General features: G+C 37.7%; 1 protein-coding gene and 1 long non-coding RNA gene across 4 annotated transcripts in view; one reads left to right on the plus strand and one right to left on the minus strand.

Moving 5' to 3' along the window:
• Positions 1–24,242, plus strand: part of LOC309380406 — a 150,669-nt gene that overhangs the window by 114,799 nt on the left and 11,628 nt on the right. The gene's annotated exons all lie outside the window — the stretch shown is intronic.
• LRP1B (LDL receptor related protein 1B) overlaps positions 1–24,242 on the minus strand; it is a 744,879-nt gene that overhangs the window by 9,984 nt on the left and 710,653 nt on the right. For 2 of the 3 annotated variants that reach the window (XM_081928170.1, XM_081928169.1), the window contains 9 exons: positions 23,418–23,534; positions 21,835–22,008; positions 19,075–19,200; positions 18,188–18,352; positions 15,864–16,025; positions 13,251–13,425; positions 12,439–12,543; positions 11,926–12,039; positions 1,281–1,357 (listed from right to left, as the gene is read on the minus strand). In XM_081928170.1, coding sequence (XP_081784296.1) covers positions 1,281–1,357; positions 11,926–12,039; positions 12,439–12,543; positions 13,251–13,425; positions 15,864–16,025; positions 18,188–18,352; positions 19,075–19,200; positions 21,835–22,008; positions 23,418–23,534 — 1,215 coding nt within the window. The remainder of the gene's footprint in view (positions 1–1,280; positions 1,358–11,925; positions 12,040–12,438; positions 12,544–13,250; positions 13,426–15,863; positions 16,026–18,187; positions 18,353–19,074; positions 19,201–21,834; positions 22,009–23,417; positions 23,535–24,242) is intronic. The other variant, XM_081928171.1, reaches the window with a different exon arrangement.

Raw genomic sequence — 24,242 nt, forward strand, 5'->3', positions numbered from 1 at the left:
CAATTATTTTATTCTATCCCTGTTTCAGTTTGTTAAAGTAGATTACAAGCCTTCTGGATAGTGATCATGACACTATATCATATGGTTAAAGTTTGTAACCAAATACTACTCTGCCAAGCATGTTTATTTGCTGAAACATTACATTTGACTTCTCAAATGTAATGATCTAGGGACCATACTTAACTTTTTCTTAACTACTTATTAACCACCAACTTGTCTAAATAGGTATCTAACCCAGTTAGAGAGTATACATATGCAAAGACATGTTTCTGCATATGTATATCTTACTTGATGAGCACAAACAGGTCCTGCCTGCTTATCCTCTTGGACACAATAGACCAGATTGTGTGCCAGAAGCATGTAATTCTTTTTAAAAGTGAATTGCCTTATAGTTACCTTTGATTTGGTGCACTTTCTTTTCTGTCAAGTGCTTTTTCAAAACCTAGTTTTCCATTAATTTTGATTTATTCTGCAATTCTCCTAACTGAAACTGAACTTTATCACTTATTAACTTTCCTCCTATTGTCTTCTTATGGCCCAAACTAGATGTCATGCTTTTTAGCTCACAATTTACCTGCCATTGTGGGAACCTTGATTGGAATTCAGGCATGGAGGGGTAGTGGAGTTTTAACCTTTACCCTTATTTGCTCCTGACTGAGATCAGTACCCCTCCCCTAATCCTTCAAATAGCATGGCAAGGGAGAAGAATCTCCTATTTGATTAAATGGGCCAATGTAAATTGCAGGTGCAGGGCCCCCTATCCATATCAGGACTGCGTCAGTGCAAAGAATTAACCTCTCCCTTTCCTGTGTCCCGTTCCAAATTGTGAGCTTCCATGCTGTCAATTTGTGAAAGAAAATGTTTGCAAAGGCAAACTACATAATAAACATTTCACATAGTTAGGCTCTAAGAGTTGCCCCATATTTTTCATATCAGAGCAACCCACATGTCCACAGGAATGGCCAATTATCATCATCATTTCATTTGTATGCTGCCTTTCCAAAGTTAAAACCATGCCCAAGGCAGCTTCCAACATGAAAAGATTTACATTACAAACATAACAAAAGTAGTCATAAACAATAAAGAAAATATTTAAAAATACACAACCGAATTGAACAATTTCCACTTAAATCATAAGATCTAAAAATAAAGATACAATAAATTAATGTCAATAACAGTAGCAAAATGCCATTCCAATAACTTCCAGTGCTATCAAAAAATGCTTTGTTTCTTAAATAATGGCTTAAATTATATTAACATTGTTATTCAAAAAGACTTACTTGTACTGATATTGTCAGATTTGCTGCTTTTAGGAGCTGGCCTCTCACACTGTGTACCAGACCAGTTGGTCGAGCATCTAAAACAACCCAATTAAGATAATAAAATCAACTCACACCTACAGATTATACAAAAATATATTAAATAGACACAACCCACATTAATGACCAAAAAATCATGTTCTAGAGTAAACACAATTTGTCTCCAATAAGGTGTAATGATGCTACCATTTTCATTTCATCAATATTTATCAAAATATATAATAAAATTTATAAAATAGTTAGTGGTAATACAACAATGCCAGTTTGTACTGTTAACATTGGGTATCAAAACCTGCAATGAAAGTCACAGATAATAACTAAATATAAAGTCTCTTGTTAGTAGAGACTGATGACATTAAACATTCACAACTGGGAAGTCTTATTTTTACTTAAAAAACTGTTTTCATTTTACTATTCTCTCCTGTTTCTTTTGCAAAATGTCTTAACCTAAAATGTATTGACTTTAGACTAATAGAAGCACCGAAATAGAAATCCTAGGCATATAAATAGCAATTATTTCTGTTCCTGAGGAATAATTGTGCTTTTTATGAACAGGCCACAAGTAGAAAAGAAAAGCTATTAAAAATGGAATATTCTGAAATGAGTTACTTATTATCCATTAAGCTTGGGTGATACCTGGGCTGTATTATTTTAATTGGCTGATTTTCATGGGTAGTCAACCTGGTGCCCCCACCAGCTGTTTTGGGGCTACAGCTCTCAACCTTTGGACATAATGCCAGGGGTTGCTAAGCTTTGGAGTCCAACAACATCTGGAAAACAACATGTTTGATACTCCTGCACTGATTGTGTGTGGGGGTGGAATGGTTTCCAGAGAAGCAATGTCAAATGAGATCACTCTGTTAAAACTAATTCTACCTCAGAGATGTCTGTCAATGGGGGGGGGGAGCATCTAGGAAGATGCCTGAAGGAGACTGAAATGGAGTTATACCTTGTTTCTGATCATGTAGGCACACAAAAAAATGTCTGCTTTATATCATGCCAGATATAAATTTTATGAGACAGTTCTGAGGAGCAAATTAGTTAACCATTCTTGTCAATTGATTGAAAGGAGTAAAGAAGAAGGCAATCCTGTAACAAAGCCTTAAACTTTTCTACATCTCATGGATGGAAGACAGGTATTCTATCTGCCAGTACTTGAGCCCCCTTTTCATCATAAAGGCAAGAGTAAAAGCAGGACATTTTAATGTTCATCTTCTTAAGATGAGAAAAATTGATTAGCATGTTGTATGGTGTAGAGATAGCCACCATAATATTTCATTAGATGAAATATATATTGGTGGTGTTTATTGTTATTAATTTGTTAATTCTGCTTACCCAAGGAAAAGTATACTTCTAGCTTTTGTTCTAGTAAAATCTGTCTACAGACTGATTACACACACACACACACACACACACACACACATTTCCTCAGGCAAGGAGGTTCATTAACACTGAAATAGAATTTGTAGCGATGTAATGTTCAAGTCAATTAGCCTGTTCTTTGCACACTGTGAACTACGCACACTTGATCAATTCAGCATAAAAAGTATTAAAAGCAACTCTATTTTCATACTTGCATGAAAGTTACCTTTAAGTCAAGAAGAAATAATCAAAGTTAAATTTAAGCTAATAGTACAAGTGTTTGCTATCATCTGTCTTAATGTTTGCTGCCATCTGTCCTGTATATGTTTGCACAGTTGTATCGCCATCCCAAACATGTTAACTATTGGAAAAACTTGTCATAGTATCACATCTGCTTCTATCCTATATAGAGAAATGCAATTAATCTATGGTTTCTAAGTATCTTGCTAATAGCAGCAGACTGTTGGAAAAGAGACTGGGTGGAATAGGATGTGTATGCAGGCTCTGGCCTTGCCTGCAGTTGCCATGCAACCCCAGGAAGGTTCTGCATGACTGAAAGGATGTGGCAATCTGTTATATGGCTACACTGAGTGTGTGTGTGTGCGCGCGCGCGCACACACACACACACAAACACACACACACATGCATGCTTCTGGGGAGAGGGGAAGCATCACTATTCAGTTTTTCAGGTCTATAAAGCAGCCCTAACTTACCTGCAAATGGGATCCTCTTTAACAAGGGTCCTGGCTGCACACGGGCCCCTTAGAGAACCCCCACCAGGTTGAAGGTGCTGGGCATGGCCCAGACATTGTCTGTATGGCCCCACAAACACATCAGGCTGTTTGAGCCAATTAGTGCAGTTGGCGTGATTGGTGGAGGCCTATGTGGCTGAGGCACTTGCTTCGTGCTGCCGAACACCCGCCCTCCCATCCTTATTTGTAGGTGTTGCTGCTTTGGCTTTGCTTCGGATATTGGTTGGTCGCCTGTTTTGGAACAGGGGCTGGGTAGGAATTTTTCCATTTGGCAAATTGGCAGTGTCCACTTGGTTTTCGCCTTCCCCCTTAGCAATCGTCACAATTGTGTAAGGTTTGGCGGTTAGGCATTGGCTTAATGAAGTGTGTGGGAGGGGGGGTGCGGCCATCACCTGCCCCTCCATGAATAAGGGTATTCCGGTAAAGGAATATGGGGGTCCTGGATCTCGTCTGAAGTCCGCTTGAGGGGCTAGGGCCATGCCAGGACCACAGGAACCCCGGGGTGAGCTTCGTTGGTCTTCATGGATGTTGCTCCCTCGCTTGATGTTTACCTTTTCACACTCCCTGCTAGGAGGGCAGGAGTCAGTGATAGTTTGTCAGTGCCTAAGGCAATACCGCTCACTTTGCTGTAACCAATATAGCTGTGGCCAAAATTTTGCCCATTAACTTAACAACTGACACTGACTACATGTCAATGTGAAGTTATTTACTTGCGGAAGGGCTTGGGGGCCTTGGGGAGCAATAGACCATCAGACAGAAACTATGGTTTTTGGAAGCATACTTTGGTATAAGAGAGTTGAGAAGATAAAAAGTTAAATATAGTAAAAGTTTGGATACATTGCAGTGAAGAAATATGGAAGTGTTTATATGCAGTGAGTATCTGGCCCTATTTCTGAAAATAACATTTTTAAAAATTCTTTCCAAATTTGTAGCTTATATGGAACAGTTTACATGTTACTTATGCTTGATGGCAACAGATTCATTGCTATGGAGCAACATGCACAAATAACTTGCTACTTTCTTTAAATTGTGCTGGCTATAAGTCATAATACCACAATTACTTTAGCACTGATGTATGTGATACAGTGCTTCCTGATTTTAAGTTCTAAACTTATTTCTGGAATATTTGTACACTTAACTGAAAATCTACAAAGTTATATTTTTTGCTTTAAAAATCCATAAAGTACAGTGCAGCAAATATTGCTATGGTTTACAATAACATTTAGATTTCACAGGTGATAAATAAAACACCATTTGTAATAGCATACTACATGTGCTGAGTCCACACGTGATGACAACACAAAACAGAAAAGCGGAAAAGCATACTATGTAGCCTAAATTAACGTTGAAAAATAATAATTAAAGCCAGAGTAGCTATTTATTGTTATAATTAACGGACTATGATCCTGGCACTAGCAATAATCATTTCAACACCTTTGAATGGTGTAGGCTGCAAACACTCAAAAACAGGGGAAATGACATATTGTAGTATGGTGGCACTAGAAGAAATATGTCCATCTATTTGTGGATGTGCTGTAAATCACAGAACCTTATTTTGGAAGAAAATCTTTCATATGTCAAATCTTAGTACTTTAACTTTGAAAACAGTGAAATCGGGTGGCTGGTTATAAATTATTATTGCATTATTATTATAAATGGTGAACACATGGGGCACAAATCTAGCTGAGACTAACATTTCTATCTCCTATTAATTACCATAGGATCTCTACACATATCATAACTATTCTTGAAAGTGCTTAATGGTAGCTGGATTGGTTGGTTCTGGGGCCAATACAAGGTGCTCATATTAGTGTTTAAAGCCCTAAACAAATTAGGCCCAAAATATCTGAAATACCAGATTGTTCCCTGCAGATGCTCTTGTGCGTTAAGATCAATAGAGGGGCACTACTCTGTATTATTATTATTATTATTATTATTATTATTATTATTATTACTACTACTACTACTACTGTTTCTTCAACATAATCCCTGCCTGAAGGATTCCATCTACAACAAAATGAATTTTAAGCCCACTGCCCTCGGTAGTGTTTGTTTTTTGAAGGGTGCAGGGGTTTCCGTGGCCAGGTGATGACAATCATCTGTGGCAGTTGTGGCATTCCCTCCCTATGGAGGTACATCTGGCACCTTCGTTATATAAGGAGGAATTCATCTGCTCTTTCCCCTTTTTGTCCTCCTGCATGCTGTTCTGGGGGTTCTCTTGACCCTCCAGAATGGATCTGGGGGAGGTGTGGAGGTGCACAAGGAGAACTCCTGTTGTACTAGTGGGATCTCTTGCACTGGCTTCTCCTAGTGTGAAGGATTGGTTGGGCCAAAGATACCTTTGTATGCTGAAGACACATCTCTCTACTCTGGCCTTTGACTCTTCAGACATATATTTTAGGACCCACCATATTCCTCTGTCTATAATTATTTTTGAACTATTTTTTTTAAAAAAATATTGAATTATAAATTGCTGTAACCAACCCTGTAATGGTGAAGTGTGGATAAGATTAATAATTAATTGTGCTTTCCTCTTCTCAAAATCTGCATTAGAGGGTGAAATGTTGAGAACTTTTTGCTTTACTTGCTCATGAACAATAGTACCTGTTCTCACACAGCAATCTACACTTGTTCTATATCTTTCATTCCTCTTTCCCCTGACTTTTCCACTGTTAATGAAAACTTCATATATATAATAAAAACTAAAATTCTCAGATAAAGTATACTAGAATTGTTCGTTGTGGTTTAGACCACTTTCTGTAAACAGAAGACTAGTTGCAGCGAAGAGTTCCTTGTAATGGTGCTATCCTTGCCTTGTATTCCCCTCACAATGTTACTTCCAACACTTTTCTGTAGGATCTCCCAATCCTCCAGAGCAGAGTTTTAGAGGGTGCAGGGGGTGGTAAGAAGAAGAGGAAATTTGCAAAAACTCGCCTGCAACAATAAAGTGCAGAACTGACCACTGTAAAGGTTCCTTTTTTCAAACAAAAGAAGCTTCCTCTGCAAGCGAACTTTTTGAATCCAACCTGTTATTTACATACTGCAATCACATGATTAGAGCATTTTATCCTTAGAATAATTTTCTGAAATATATTCATAGATTCACTTGAGTCAGTGCTTACAGAAACAGAGTTTTGTGATTGGTGTGAAAAGATTCTGCAGAATTAATGCTGAAAAAGGTGTGTGCCAATTCTAGACTAAAAAATGTACATTTTAAAGGGCCTGATTTTGAAGAAAAAATCAAAATATTTTTGATAATATTGTTTAATTTTAAAATGTTCTTATAAACTTGTTATGGTTCAGTATGCTGAAGAGTAGCATTTTTCAAAAGAATCCATTGACTGTGAAATGGTTAAGAAAATGTTAGTGATTGTTGTTGTATTATACAGTTCTGCCGTCATTTGACAAAGGTGTCGATGAATGCATATGGATGTTTCATATCATTCATAAAATTTCAATTGTTTGATGAGAACAATGGCTTTCTACAAGAGCCATATCCATTTTTAAGGGTAAACATTCAATCATTCAATCCATATTGTAGGCTGAAGTACTGACGGCATTTTGCCATTCTGCAGTGTACTTAACTAAAGTGGCATTCATAAAAGAAGTGTTTTGCGTATATTTGTGATATACTGATATCTGAGCAATCACTGATCTAACGGGGCAGTCCTGTACATATCCACTGAACAGCAGGTCCCAATGAGTTCAGTCTAAGATAATTAAGATAATGCCCAAGATCATTTTCTGTTTTTGATTACATTAGGTAACTAATGCATCTTGGTTGGTCTTCATCCTTTCTTCACATTTGAGTAGAGTAGATTTATATCTTCAGGATGATATGGCTTAGGACAAATGAAATGAGCTGGTTAATGTAAAATGATGATGATGCTTCAGGAAGCAATTACAGTGTTTATAAGGGAGACAGACAGAGTGGTCTGTTTTGGATCTGTATGCCTTGGATTTATTTGGGCAGCCACGTATGTTTAGATGAAGCATATTAGAGAACCTTTTTGTTGTTTTTAGATTCAAAGAGGAAGTATAACTCAATATTGCCAGTTTACATATCATTTTATAAAGAACAGATAATGAAAGACAACATTCTATGAGATTCAATAATAAACCTCTTAACTCATCTCAGGCTAGAGTAACAAAGCAAGAGGGTTGGGGGATGGGTAAGTGGCTGGTAAGCCATGGATCTCAGACTGTGGTTTGGTAAATCTTAAGACAGAATGTGAGAAGAGGCAGCAGACATTATTCTGTGATATTTCGGCTGGCTTAATAATGGTATAGCCTTAAAATGGATTTTTAAATTCAGCATTGCTACCTTTTTTGTGTGACTTGAAAAATATCAAATTTAAACAGTGGAATCCTAAACTGTGATCTTATATAACGTTTGCAGTTCTATTCTTTGACTGAATACTCCTTCCATTTTCTAGGAAAGGTGCCCGATTTGGTTTAAAGTTACTTTTAAAATTATCTTATTAAGACCTGCTGCGTTGGGGAGGGATCTATCTATCCATGTACTGGTATGTGACCTCCAGCTTTTTGGAATATATTCCTTGCTTATATCCCTTAAAACTTCCCAAACTCTGTCATGCTTATGCTTTGGGTCCCGGCAAAATACTGGGAGCTACTGCAAATAAAATAGGGGTGAACAGCCTAGAGCTCAGGAAGTAAAAGTAGCCCTCCATACCTTTTTGCCTGGCCACACCACTTCCTCAAGACATGCCCCTCACCCCAGTTCTACTCCACATTGAGTCCGTTTGGCTGTGTGGAATGCATCCAATGCTTCCTGCCTGGTGGGGCTGGGCGATATATCAATATATTATCCAAAACCAGTTTGAAGTCCATGCCATAATATTCTTTGATCTAGCAGTATATAATGAATCATGACGTGTGTGCTATGCAAAAGTCACAATGTGGGGAAAACTATGAGATTTTGTTTTTTTGTTTTTTAATAATATTTATTAAAGATTTTCAAATATAACAGAAAAAGAAAAGAAAAAAAAAGCATCCACAATCAAAACCTTAATTTCATAAACATCTTTCCAGGACTTCCCCTCCCCTCCCCCTCTTGTATTCCACTTCTTTCACATAGATTCAACAAGTTCTTACCCCAAATTTTAAACTTATTATCATTAACCCAATTTAAAGACAAGATTTTTTCCCATCCCCTAAAATCGGCTTAGTCCCTTCCACGAGTTCCCCTCTTTAATATACAGTACAGATTAAAATCAAAGAAAGATAGAAAAAGAATAAAATATAATTTAACACCCTTTGGATTCCAAATTTCCCTCCCCCCCTTTCCCGGTTGCGTTCCCAATGTCCATCAATGTCTGCCATCGTCCTGGAGCTCCCAGATCTAAACCATAGTTCTTCACCAATCCACTTTGCCGTCTTTTTAATAATCTTTGACATCTTTTTAATCATCTTTAGTATCCAATGTCCAATCTTGGAAGGAGTCTAATTCAAAAATGTCCATTTTTTCCATCCAGATCTTTGTATTTAAGAGTAAAAACTCCATTTTTTATTTCTTTAGACCTTTCAGATCTGAATGTCCCAAATGTCCAATTCTTGTTATTCTTGTTATTCTTGTTGATCTCTCTCTTCCTTTTTTTCCCCCTGCTCTCCTGCACAAATGTTCTAATTCCAAAAGCTTCTAATTCCTCTGCAGAGGCTTTGTTATTCAGGTACAAAACATTACGTCAAGTCCCTTCCATTCTTCAATAGATAAATCTATTGTCTCTTTTAGTGTGTAGACAAAATAGTGTTCCATTTCTGCAGTTTCCCAGGAGATAAAAAGTCCTTTTCCAATTCCATGCCAACAATACTTGTAATGTCCCACAACTCCTCTAGAGGGATTGTAGTAACTCTGTTTCCTTCCAGATCACACCCAACAGTCAAAGTAACTTATTGTTCCTTATTTTAAACAATTTATATCCAATTTATAACAAATGTAACCAGCAAAGTCCTCGTAACAAAGTTCTCTTTTACTCTTCCACTTGACATCTCCTTTGACAGCTGTCAAAACCTCTCTTTCTCCTCTCCCGGCACTCTCACAAATCGCTCCCGGGGTTTCGGGGGGGGGGGTTGCATTTTAGTTCAAATTCCACTTTTCTCCTCCAGCCCAGTCTTATAATTTTCCATCGCGGAATTTAGTAACTTTATCAAAATAAGGTTGCGCTCGATCTTAGTTGTCAAATCCTTTGCTTTAGCTCCTCTACAACAGGGGGGAGGCTGACTTCCTTTTTTGCACCTCCCCCCGCTCGCTCCGAATTTTTTTAAAAAATATTTTTCTCCCTTTTTAATCCAAGTTCCAATTACTCACGGGTTATTCTTTTAAGTCCAAATTTTCAATGGAAGAAGTCAGCGCTCTCCGTCGAATGGCATGCGGCTTCGCTCGGCAGGGGAAGCGGAGGACTCAAAGCACCACCACCCCCCTGTCACCCGTTCCGCAGCCTTTAAAAAGGCTCCTTCGCGGGTCGGGGGGCGCAAAAGGTGCCAGCCGAGTCACCATGTCCATGGGTTTCAGCGCCCATGGTTTTTAAGGGTCCCCGCGTCGCCGGCGCGGTAGAACCCAGCCCCTGCCGAGCAGGCTCCCTCCGGAGCTCGGAGGGAGTCCGCCATTCGGCGATGGCGCCAACCCGGAAGTATGAGAAAACTATGAGATTTTGATTCCTGCAGCCTCTCTGTTAACTCTGCTTGCCCAGCTCTTCCCTGCCTCTTGCAGCAGGGAGAGAATCACAAGAGCAGGCACCAGCAAAAATTAGGATGTGGGGGGAAACCGTTAAGCCTGCCAATGCCCCTACAAAGTTTCAGACATTGTGATATATCAGTATATCACGATGTTCAAAAATCAGATATCGCCCAGCCCTACTGCCTGGTTTAGACAGAGTGTAGGGTTTGTGTAGCTGGAATGCAGCCTGCTGCTGAAAGGTAAGAGTTGCATTCATGGTTTCACCCTCTTTGACCCCATCCACCACTGGCATGTGGTCTCTGGAAAGTTTCCCTACAAGAGAATGTGGCCCACAGGTTGAAAAGGTTCCTGAAATCAAACAATAGTATCACTCTTGATAAAGTATTCTATATAGTGGGCTTTATTTATTTTATAATAACTTTAAATGAGTTAAGAACAGTCAACAACCACAAAGGTTACAATCCTACACACACTTGACTAGGAGTATGTCCCATTGAACTCTGTGGACTTACTTGTGAGTAGATATGTATAGGATTGCACTGTAAGTGCACTTGACATAAGCAAATATTGCAAATAAAATAGTGAATGGGTACACAAAATCTGAGTACACAAAATACTCTGGCAGGAAAAACTCAAAGCAAAAGTAAGATTTATGCTGAGGGATACATTACATAGCACACCCTAGATGCCAAACATGTCTTAAATAATGTCTAGTTCACATCTTAAAAACAGAACCTTTTTCTTCCTAAACCTCTTCACTGATAGTCTGTACACAAAGGAGATCCATATATAAAGAAGGAAAGAGAAACTTGACATGCCATACTTCCAGCATGCTGCTGGCAGAACGTATGAACTGCGAAAAATTAAAATGGCCAACTAGAGAACTGTTTATTTGTAGCAGCAGCTTTAAATTGCATATGCTCTATTTTAAGACTGCTGAATGTATGGATTGGCACAAGCACATTGTGTGTAAGGTTCTCTCCATGCTCCTCAGGCAATCCAAATGGGAAGCAGCTTTCAAACATTAGGGAACCAAAGTGGCCCCACCATAATAAAAGGTTGCTTTCAGTGATATGGGGCAGCCCTAAATTATGCCCACAAAACACAGTGTATGTTTATGCTTATTTCTATAAGCATACTTAATTAAGTGTGGGATTGCACCTAATCTCAGTAGAAATGAGAGTTTCGAATTCAAGATAATTCATTTTCCTGTTGCACAAGACAAGTGTAGCTTCATATCTGAATTGTGATTAAAAGTTGGCAATAAATGAAGATAAATTGTACATAGTAAAGAGATAAGGCAGATCTTCTAATTTGTTGTTGTTTGGAGTAATTGCTTTAAAAATTCTTTTCTATTACATTGATTAAGATGTTTATCACTTCCAACAGCTGACAAACTGTCTGCTTTCCTTGTTCAATTAATCTGTACATTGTAGAATTAAAGTGTAAGGTTTTAGAATATCAAACGATGCATTTATGTTTGGCATTTTTATAAACTTCAAGCTATTTAAATATAGACTTATTTATGAACCTCCTGACATGTCACCTTATTGTCATTATGTAGATAAATAGTAGTATAATATCCTGTCCTAATAATATAGCAATCGCATATCTGACACTATTTGAATACACTTATTAGCAAGACTACACAAAAGCTGCATTTTATTGCACAAATGAACCCTGAGATTAAGTATAAATTGTGAAATGTATATGGATGTGCATGATGTGAACCAATGAACTGTGGCCTGAAATGATGTCACAAAATGCGCAGCATTAAGTGGAAGGTTAAACCTACTTGCATCTCGGTTCATTAAACGCAGTTAAAGTGCAAATTCCCTCATTCTGACAGTAGTAATCACAAGGGTTCACTTTCTGGTCACAGCGCTGACTTTTAAATCCCACAGAGCATCTGCAGAATTTCAGTAAAATACAGCTAAATAAATAAATATTCTGCCTTTTTTTGCCGAACATATTTTAAATGCATAGATAGTAGATAGATAGATATACACATTTGATGCTTAAACGTACAAGGAGAAAATATGCTCAGCATATCTATCTATGCACTAATTCAAGTGGGTACAAAGAGCAGTTATAACATATACTATGTAATTAAAGATGCCAATCACCCCTCTATCATTTCGAGTTAAAACTCTGAAAACTGTCAAAAGCAAAAAAAGAAAGAAAAAGACCTGGATCAGCAAAAAATTCATTACCACCACACTTGGTAAGAAAAGAAGATAAAATGGCACAAGGAATTGATTGGGTGTAAAAATGTTCTAATAATTGTCAGATACAGCAGCATACTCACAGACAGACGGGTATGTTTGTCTCAGGATCCAACTGACATATACCACCATTGTAGCAATAACCATCACATAATTGACAACTGGATGCAATCTTTCCATTTGTGCAGCTATAGGGGAAACATCATTACTGTTAGATACACTATTACTGTTGAATGCAGATTCTAGGAACCAAAGTCACTACCAAGCCATGTTGTTTACATTGTCAGTTATTTGATTGTACAAGGTTGAAAAAAAGATAATGCATAGGAAGGTCAGAAGCCCTTGGATAATAAATAAATATCCAAAGATAAGCAAATTGTTCATATCTGGATGGTCCTGACAGTTCCATAGTAAAACACATGCCAATTATCCTAATTGTGTGATATGAAAACAGCAGACTGACTTACTCATGCCCAGATCCTTATTCTGAGATGAATGATTGAAAGATGTAAATTTATATCCAGGTAAGAACCAGAAGTCACTGATTAATATGTCACGTTTTTAGCAGGGAAGTGGAAGGTACTACTGTAATGATTTTCATCCCTCCCATTCACACAGACACACACACACAATTTCCTGGGATATTTGTTCTTTTTGCCTTCTGGCTTGTTTTGAATCTCTGTGCTGATCGAAACAATTGGTATATATGTGTATTTTAAAATCTCATATATATGGCACCAACTCAAGTTCAAGTATATTTGAACCACTGACTTGATACACAAGTAGTCAGTCATACTGTGTGCCACTATTTTGATACATGTTGATTAACTGTGCATGCATTGCACTGTTAAAATATTTTCCTCCTATTTAACTATTTATCATAATGTAGACTTACTTGCACATTATGTCATCGCTTTCCTTGTCCAGAATGCACTGCCCTCCATGGCATTTTATACATTTGTCTGTTTCACACTTTGGACCTTCATATCGTAGAGGACAGACACATTCTACATTGCCATCATCAGCAATGGTGCAGGATTCAGAATTAACACAATAATGATGGCAAACATCTGCAATGAATGAACATTTTATATACTACAAGTAATAAAAATAGGATATATTGTTAAACACAGCATCTTAATAGACACAAGGCAGTTCAATAAGTTAGCCAATGGTCTTTTTTCATTTATGACAAATAAGTCTTACCACTATTCCCTGAGTAAGCATTCAGTTTGGCTCACTGTGGTTATCATGACCACAGAGTTCCATTGGAACTGCCTTTTCTATTACCTTTTTACCTGTTGGGCAGATGTGACAGGAATCACTAGGAATACCAACTATTTGATTCTCAGAAGATTGCTAAATGCACAGACCCTGTGTCTTCAATCTACAGATTTGGGTTTTCTTTGGACAAACATGGGTATCACTTAGATGTCAAGTAAAGTCGTCTTCCATTAAGCTCCCCACTTATATACCTCATTAAACCCCTCCTTAATACAGGCCCACCCATAGAATTTGAAAACCCACTTAATATCTACCCATATTTTTGGCTGTGTTTGGCTAGTTGACACAGCTCCAACGATTTCCTCTACCTTCCACACTACTCTCAAGGATTGCCCTAACATTTTCCATTGCTACAGGATCAGCTATCAAGAGCTAGAATAGGGAAACTCTGCTTACATGGCAGTCATCTTGGGTTTTAAAAACACAAGGCTATGCTCAAACCACTTTGCTTTCTCTTATAGACACTGTCTGTGAATGTGTTTATTATAATTGCTGTCCTGCATATATAATATATGGTAAATTTACATTAGTTACTGTGCATTTGGTTTGTATGGACTTTCTCTTATAATAAGACATGCTTTTGTGTCAGTCTGTGAGTGTGTGTAGGTAAGGGGTGGCGTAGGTACACATTTAGGACAGTGTGCAGTGGTTTCCACACACAAGCTGAGGTATTGTGACTAGCCCAAGGTCACTCAGTGAGCTTCATGCTGGTGCAGAAATTTGAACCCTGGCCTCCCATCCTCACTGCATACCACACTGACGCTCTCTCTCAAAATTTTGATTTAAAATTTTACTCCACTCCTATTTAAGGGCTAATACTACTGGCCTGCATTGCAAGATTATTGTAAAATTACGGTACTCTAACAATGCATGAGGAACATACTAAGGCCATAATGGTGTTGTACGTGTTGTTTATTATAATGAATAAGTGATAAGCTACATAAGCCTATTTGGAGGTAATTGTTCTCTACTATAAGCCACAAAGTCTAATATATATCTAGGCAACAACTGTTTACAATAAATAATTCTCAAATCCTTGGAAGCTTTAAATAAATAGCACCCCTTCCTTCTCCTTACTTTTATTTGCTCATTAATGGATTTAGTTTATCTGAAATATGCTGTTATTTTAGACTATGTCAGCAGACATTCAAATCTGATAATCAACACACAGTGTAGCGAGTACCCTTAAATTTACATTTAAATGAATTCTTTTTTAAAAAAATGATGTTTGCAGAAGCAGTCAACCAGAAACAATTTGTCTGGCTTTTGAGTAAGCCTAAAGTAAATATTTTTTTTTTCTTAATCTGTGTGTCTGTCTGCATTGATTTATGTACTATATTGTTTTCAAATACCCAACTGAAGTTATTTTAGGATCCATAGAGTTTATTCAATACCAAGAAGAACAGAATCACCATTATTGCTGGGGGGTTTTCATTAAAAGCTTTGTATTTATTTAATAGTCTGCCTACTATAAATGTGCTCAATGAAAATTCTATTTAAGATGCATGTGATTTTCTTTGTTGTACAAATGAAATACTTTAGTATAATATAATAATTCATTGTATCAGAACTGTTCCAAGGTTTTCTTCTGGCTCTTCCAATTTTACAGTATTTGTAAGAAAAATTTAAATACTTCATGGCTCTGAATCTTTTTATTAGTTTACAACTTTGTTTTTGTGCTTTTTATTAATGGTGCTTGTTGTGACTTAAATATGGGCATAGCCAGGATTTTTGTTGGGGGGGCAGAACCTCAAATTTGTATTGATTTTGATTGATTTAGGTGGGCAGCTGTCCCCCCTAAATTATGGCTGTAACGAGTTACATGCCATGATGTGGATACAATTAAAAATAGAAATAAGAGCCTCCTCTTTGAAGGTTATGAAAACAATGCAAGGCACAGAAAGCACTTTCTCAGAGGGTGGCTCAAAAAACTCTGGAATGCTCTGTCCAGTGTGTATTCATTCCTGCTTATTTTAGAAAGCTTTGTAAAGCTGGTTTCAGCAGGCCTTTCGGGAGCTTTAAAATTGTACACAATAGCACTGGCTGCTATTTTGATTGTCTGATTAGGGTAGCTTTTATTACAACGTAAATTTTAATTATACAGTTTTATTCTAGAAGAAGCTGTCGTTTTTTTAAATAAAAAAAATGCAGTTCATGCAGGTTGCTATTCATGTTTTAAACTTGCAAAGCTTTAAGTTTGCTGCCTTATATTGATAATACTTACAATATTGGCATCTGTCACCAGTATATTCAGGCTGACAATGGCAACGGGGCTGATTTCCAGCAGTGACAGTGCAGGTCCCCCCATTTTGGCAAAAATTATCACAAACTGTTTTGTTGCAGTTTGGACCTGTAAACCCCACTGTACAGCTGCATGTAGGCCTTCCTAGAAGACAGAAATTGAATTTGTAAAACTAAGTATGCATTTTTGACTGAAAAATATATAAGTGCTGTTAAGAGGGAAAAAAGTATGTTACAGACCAATTATCATTCATGCCATGTACAGCTAAACATTTTATAATTACTACTCAAATAAAGGAAATTTAAATTTAATAACATTAGCAAAAAGAACAACAGCAGATCCATAAGTGAAATGGAGGAACAATAAGTGATTTTGGCCCCTGTTTCTGTTACACAAATATAAAATTCTAAATTTTCTTCTTGAATTCATTTAACATTTAAGGGTTATGAAGTATGGTTTTGTGTGTGTGCTTGCTGAACAGAATGCACAGGGCCTCAATGAGGCACTTCTTGATTAGGGATCTAGTGCCTTAAAAGACAGCCAATTCATTTTAAATGTGCGCTTCATTATTACAAAATAAGCAGCTGGAACTACGATACAATGTTGTAGGATCCCTACCCCCTAAGACAGGACCTATGGCCCACAGGTCTAATGAGGCACACTGGGCAAACTACACTCACTAAATTACTCTGGTGGTATCACCAACCACAATACTGTAGAGGAGTCTGTGCCTTTTGGCACTTCTAGCTTGGTGGACTCAATGCCCTATTTGACTTAGTGATTGTTTATATTCTTTCCTTTCTACCGAGTTTCAATTTATGCCCGCTCTGTCAATGATGTCATCCAAGACCAAGGTCTCCATTTCATCCATCTTGGTATAGAGGCTTCTAGCATTAGCATATACAGACTTATAAACAGTGTCTCCCTTCAAGGGATAAAAATGAGAGCTTTCTATAGAAATAAGTGTTGACTTGTGCTGCAGTTTGGATTGGGAATCAGTGAGTCCGCCATTCCCTCACAAAAAGCCTTCTGCAAAATGTGAGGTTCCCCTGAGCCTCCTTCAGCATTGTGGGTGTTTCTGTTTTGGGCACACAGTGTGGCACTCTCAGCTGATAAATGGTAACAAAATGTAAGATTCCAGCTTCAACATTCAATCCTATGCATGTGTACTTAGGAGTAAGTCCCATTCAGTTCAATGGTACTTACTCCCAGGTAACTCTGAGCTCCTGCTTCTCCGTGGATCCCCTTTCCCTCTCAGCTCCTCATACCACAACTAACCCCATTTAATAGATCTTTGTCCTTTGAGGGATTTGCATGTCCATGGGTTACCAAGGAGAGTAGAAGGCAGGACAGTCAGCTTCTGCCCTCCCCCTATTTGTTACAAATATGTGGATCTAATCCTACATGTTAATGAGTTCAATAAATTCATTTCTACTGTTGCATTTTGGACACTAATTCTTGAAAAAGTAAAGTACATTTTTCATAAACTTTTGCTATTGTTAGTATTGCAGCTTTAGGTTTTAATTATGTTTGTCAGAGCTACGCTTTTAATTAACAGATGACATTTTCTCCGGTCACTTATAATAGTTCAATACAACTGTCACAAATTTATACATTTTAATTAAAACTGCCCCAAACTCTACTTACATGTTGTCCACAAAGGAATTTACCAAAGGGCTTAACTGTAAGTAAACCACTAATGAATAAATCTAAGAGTTGCCGGTGAGATTTGTTTAACAAATTAACATTTGTATCCAGATAATGAAGATCTATAATTTACAAGGTTGTGTAGCACAATTTTAACCCCCAGCACACTATGAATATTAACTTGCAATTTGCCTAATTGTTTACTTATTGTTATACCAATTAATATGTCTAATCCACTGAATGACAGGTGCAGTATCATTTGTAGACCTCCCTGTTCTGCCTGACATGAAATGGGAAAGGGCCCCTGAATTGCATTCCTGTCTCCAAAGGGGAGACCCTTTTTAATTAAGCCTTGCTGCCGGTTTTGGGTGCTCTATACTCTATTCGCAACATTTTTTTCTTGGGGCGCATTGGAAGACTCCATGGATATGGAAGCTATTCCTGTGCATGTATATTCTTTTATCAGGATTATTTATTCCTGTATAATGCATGTGCATTTGGACATTTGATTTTAATATATTTTTAGTATGTATCTGAATCAAAATACATGGCACAGTAACAATAGTAATAATAATATAACTTCAAAATTGTGTATTTCATCAACTACTGAAACTTTTTTAAAAAACAACCTTTCACTGAAAAATGGTATAAATACTCACCAAGGACAGAAGCTACACAGGTTCCTCCATTTTGGCAATAGTTGTTACAGTGGTTAGTTTCACATCTTTCCCCTGAATAACTTGGCCAACAGTAACATCTTTGATCACCCTTTTCATTAATAACACACCTTCCTCCGTTTTCACAAGTCAGCTTACATGTATCATCTGTACTTAAAGCATAAACATGCAGATCAAATTCCTATAAATGTTAATCCAGGCATTGAAATAAAATGAATGCTAGAATGATGTGAATCATGTGATCTATAAGCATTTCAGAAATCTTGCAAAAATGTGCACATTTGCCTTTACAAATAAAGCATGTCAGCTACTTTTCACCTTGGCAAAAATATGCATTGATGCAACAGGAATAATTTTGTATATTAGTGCCTCCTAACATGGTTACATTTCCATATCCATAACATGATATGGCTGTAGGAAATAATAATATTTCTTGCTCTGATCTATTATACGACGACTGAAATGAATGTGCAATCTCAGATTTTAGCAGAGAAGCACAAGTCAGAGTTAACACTTTTCAATTCTCCATGCATTTCATGCAATTTAGTAAGTTTTTTCTGAAGTTGTTACAGTTTTTGAAATGTTACAGTTTTTCAAAACACATCCATTCGTTCAGGCATAGGCAAACTCAGCCCTCAAATGTTTTTGGGACCAGTGGTCAGGGATGATGGGTGTTGTAGTCCAAAACATCTGGAGGGCAAAGTTTGCCTAATCCTGCATTAGTTCTTAGACCTTTATATACAAAACCATAGGAATTGAAATTCTGCAAGGTTCTCCTGTTGGCCATTTGCCAAAAAGGAGACAAATAAGTTAGCAGCTGTACATTCATAATCTTATTCACCTTTTCTTCAGTAAATTATAATACCCACCTAAAATGCTCAAATCACTGCATGTTCCATTAAACAATGACTTTCCTTCAGGACATACACAAGCGGCACCTGAAGGGTTGAGTAAACAGAGGAACTCGCAGGTAAACTCCAAACAAGGATTGAGTGCTGTTTGAAGAGGGAGGAAAATCAGAAATGCATAAATGGATTATTTCTGAAATAAAGAATAAACAAATATGCCGAGGCCTTAAATTAATTAAGAGTCATGCCCTGAACAAATCTCTGTGAATCAACTTGTGCTTTATATAATTAGCATGCATTTAATTCCAGAAATAGTATTTTTGTCAGTGAATATTTTCTGAAGCAATCTGCTGTTCTATTACTATTTTAATAAGTATTAATAACAGTTGTCAACTAATTAAGATTAATATTCTTTTAAAATCCTGTAATGCAGAAAATCAGAAACTCTGATACAGAAAAATGACAGGTTGGAGAATTTTCTTAGAAAACAATCCAGTCAAAATAATTTTTTAAGTGTATTGATTTCAACAGGAGGCATTAAACACATGATCGACAACACAATCATACACCTGTCTCTCCAGATTAAGTTCAATAGGACTTGCTTCTGAGTTGATATGTTTAAGACTGCATTGTATCTCTCTTAATTATATAACTGGGCAACCATTGCATAAATGAAAACAAAGCTGAGGCCCCTCTTGAGCAGTGGTCACATTTCAGCTGCATGGGCCGTGGTACTGAGGAGCATTAGCTTTGGTATTTTGCTGCATATGTTTTCTTACTTGTAACATCCTAGACCCTTTCTCCTAATGCTTTAATATCTTTATATTCCTCCTTTTGTGCACTCATCTCCATAGTTATCATGTGGTAGGGCTGGGCATAACACGTGAGGAATTATAATATTTGATAGCATGTCATATAAATATCTTAAGCTCTCCAACTGGGTTCTGTGCTTACAGAAGTAACTACATCCAGTTTGAGAAGAATAATTTATATTTATTCCACAGTTCAATAGGTGTGCATCAATCACTCTATCTGTTACGTTTCAAGCACTTAGAAATATATTTATAATTAACTAAGAGTATGTTTTAAGACCCTAAATTGTGTATTATCTCTGCTTAATCAAAATCTAAAAGTCCCAGTAGACTTTTCAGAATAAAAAGAACACTAAACCTAAGTGCTTTGGCTAGGTATCAAAATGGGCAATTAGTTTTCCCAACTTAAAATTCTTCTTTCAATATAACTATTGGGAGTAATCTTCTTCACTTTGTATGATATGCTGTGGTAAAATTTAAAAAAATGATGTATTCTTATGTCTGAAGTATTTATACAGAATAGATTTTTTTAGTTAACGGTGCTTTGTAAAATGAAAGACTTTTTAATTTAAAAGACAGTTTATTTTTTAAAATATTTCAACAAATTTACTTGGAAAATACAATAAAGTCAGTCCAAAGATAAGTTTATCTTAATTAATTTTTTTCCGCAGACATACCTGGCAACTGAATTATGACTATTACAAGATAACAAAGCCAATTAATTAGCAACATTAAAAGTGCACACCCAACTCTTTGGTGAATACCAATGCTCGATGGGGAGACCCAAAATCAGACAAACTGCATTGAGGAGAGAAGGTAGTTGGTCTTTTATTGCAATTGTACTGGTTACCTTTAGGTTTTTTCCCCCATGAAATGCTTTCTACCCCAACCCCACCCCCACCCCTTCTCTTCTCTTCCCCCTTTTCTCATCAACCATAATACACTTGGCTACCAGTATCAGTTAAATAACAATCTGCACCACCCAAAGGTAGATCCAGTGGATCCACTCATCCCCAGGATGCCAGAAAAGAACTCACTTGAGTACACGTTGCCGGCATGCGTAACACCTATGAAGTTGCGTGTTCAGACCCAGAGACCTCCCTTCTAAATAAAGACACATTTGACTCAAATTTTACTTTTGGTTTTTGGCAGACTTTAGGCCACAACTTTATTGATTACAGAAAAGTGAGTGGTTGCATAGGCTCTGGTTCGACTAGCTCCCTGTATACACCCTTGCAGGTAGCGCTGACCCAGAGCTCTAAAATAGGTCAGCTAAGGGTGAACACCTGAGGAAGGTGAAAAGCCTGGGAGCAGACTCTGTTCACTCCCCAGATGCTCCCCTGGACTCAGGCACAACCCCCTTTCAGGGGTTGACCAAACCAAGTTGAGTTTCTCAATTCCTTTAACGGAATATCCTTCACATAGGGATGGTGAGACCGTTCTCCCATCCCTATCCCATGAACCAGTGCCTATCCGCAACCTTACAAGTTGTGACGATTTGCTACGCGGCAGGTGAAACCCAAATGGCCACAGCCAATCCCAGCCAAGTGGGAAAATTCCTGCCGTGCCCCTGTCCTAATGGCAGACAGCACACAACAGCATAGCAAGGTCAATCGCAAAAGGCCCTAAAATTAGGGACAGCTGGGTGGGTGTTCCGATGCATGAGCTGAAAGAGGAAGATCTGGGTCACTTGCATGGGTTTATATAGGTCCTTCAATCCGTTTAGACTGCAACCCCATTGGCCAGATTGAAACCCAGCATCAAGGAACCTACCAACTGGGTGCTGTGGCTATCCAATAGACCCACCCACAACCAAGAGGTCAGTCTCCAGATCTCACCACAACATGTGCCCTCTTTTAGGGAGGACACGATCTATCACTTGTTCTCATATATATATATTCCATATACAATGTCTTAAATTTATAAAGATCTTAAAATATTGTATTGAAAAGTAACAAAATATACTCACAGTATGTTTGTTTGTAGCGATGTGAAATCAAGGCACTTTTTGTCTTATCTGTCTCCGTATTTAGATATTCTACAGAGCCGTGACCAAATTTTTGTACTCTAAATGCACCATTTTTAGGTCCTGCTCCATATATATAATTTTCAAAAATATCAATTCTATGGGGATGGAGTAATCCTTGAAGAAGAAGAAATGTGCACATGTCAACTTAGATGCTATCATCTGATAACAACATATTGCTAGTTGATATAAGCAGAATTTGGTGTGCCCAAGCGATGAAGGATTTACATGATTTCCTTGCTAGAGATAGTCATGCATCAATCTGCTGCAGGATTCTGGAGGAATGTATCAGGAGACAAATACTGATTACAGTGGTACCTCTCGTTATGAACTTAATTTGTTCCGGAGCTCCGTTCTTAACCCGAAACTGTTCTTAACCTGAAGCGTGCTTTCGCTAATGGGGCGTCTTGCTGCTGCTGTGCCGCCAGCACACAATTTCCATTCTCATCCTGGGGCAAAATTCTCAACTCAAGGTAACTCTTCCAGGTTAGCGAAGTTTGTAACCTGAAGTGTTTGTAACCCGAGGCATTTGTAACTCGAGGTACCACTGTATTTGGAGTGCATCACAGCCCTCATCATAGAGTGCTTTCTTTGCCACTGTTAGGTTTGGCACAGATCTGGTGGATGGTTGAGCTTCTGGGAGGACCACTGTCCTTTGGGCAGGGGAACTCAAGAAGTGTAGTATTCAAGCCTAAGGCTGCTAAGGACTTGTAAAGGTAGGTAGTGGGCGTTCTAGGGACTGTTCCTCTGAGATGTCCCCTTCACTCCATTCCTCTTCTTCCAGGTCTGCCAATTAGAATAGGTCTGTGGCCAGGAGAAGGAAGGGTGAGTGGGATTTGGGGATTCCCTGCAGCCCTGTCTCTTCGAAGTCGGAATAGATCAGAGAAAGGAGGAGGACTGGCACCTCTAGCTTAGCCCCTGAGGGGCATCTTAGAGCTAAACAGTTTGTACTGAAGGAGTGGGAGAGGAGCCCATCTCCCTTGCAAAGTGACTGCTTTGTTCAGGCAGGAGCAAAAAACTGATCGGGAGCTTCCCACTTTTCCAGGGAGTTTCTTCTTCTCCCTCATGACCTGAGCCCCAGCCCAACCCTGTTATGCCAGGAGTAGATGTTCAAGTGTTACATTCTAATAGTTTCAAAGACTCATAGATGTACAAATACCCAAGAATATCCTGTTCATATCTTTAGCCTAACTTTGTTTTTTACTTTAGCCTAACTTTGTTTGTCTAAATTATAATTTGAAAACTTGTTTTTCAAGCACAATGACCAAATGCTGCAGACTTATCTATAAAATTAAATGTATTTGCATGGTGTAGTTTAAGCAAAGAATCTGGTTTACTGCCTGTAGAATATAAATTAGTTTGGGGCAGAATCCACTGAATCCCGTTTTGTGCTGCCGTAGATTGCAATAACTGTTTCCAAGACAGTAACTAGTTTTTAAAAGGTGAAATAAAATTTAACGCAGCATTTTGATATCCAATGTGATTCAGTTTAGGGTCTGTGGCCACTTGATTCAAACTATACATACCTTGCTTACTGGTCACACATATGACCAAATCAGATCCATCAAAAAGGACGCTTCCAATTACAGATAATTCAAAATCAGCCCAGAACAAGCGCTGACTGAAGAGATCAACTACAAGACCTGCAAAAAACAACATTTTTGTCAAAATAATTCTCTTGAAAAATAGTAAGAAAAGAAAAATAGCACATACTCGCTACATAGCAACAATAGAAAGGGCAAACACAGTTTTAGAAGTTTGCTTATAAGGTTAGGTTTATATATATATTTATATAAGCATGTGTCAGTAATAGTTAACTAAATTTTACACGGAGTAGAGCCATTGAAATTAATGAAGCTAACTTATCCATGTTCATTAATTTCAGTGGGCCCACTCTGTGCAAAACTTCATTGAATACTATCCAGTATTTTTACTCTGTGTCAGTCCTCATATCCAGTACTGCGTAACACCATAAAGTGATCCAAAGAAGATCCACACTACCTTTACTTTTGTATAACTTTTCAGCACAGGCTATGTGCGATTGAACAAAAATTCCTGGAACCAACCTTAGCTAATAAACTAGCTGAATCTTCTTGCATTATAACCTACTGTTTGCAACAGATCATTTAATCTGCTTAGCAATGCTGATTTCACTTATTCAGCTATAATCATCCTGGAATTGGTATATATTCTCTGGATTAGGCTTGCGACCATAATGGGTATGACAACCATCTAGTGCAGACTTTGGTCAAACTTTGATAGAATGACATGCAAAGAACTGTAGTAGGACGTTCTCAATCATTTCATCCATGCAATATGCTGCTGGTTGCTTACTGTGTGATCTCATGCAT

Source organism: Podarcis melisellensis (assembly GCF_964234715.1).
Source record: "Podarcis melisellensis genome assembly, chromosome: 1".
NCBI classification, from domain to species: Eukaryota; Metazoa; Chordata; class Lepidosauria; order Squamata; family Lacertidae; genus Podarcis; species Podarcis melisellensis.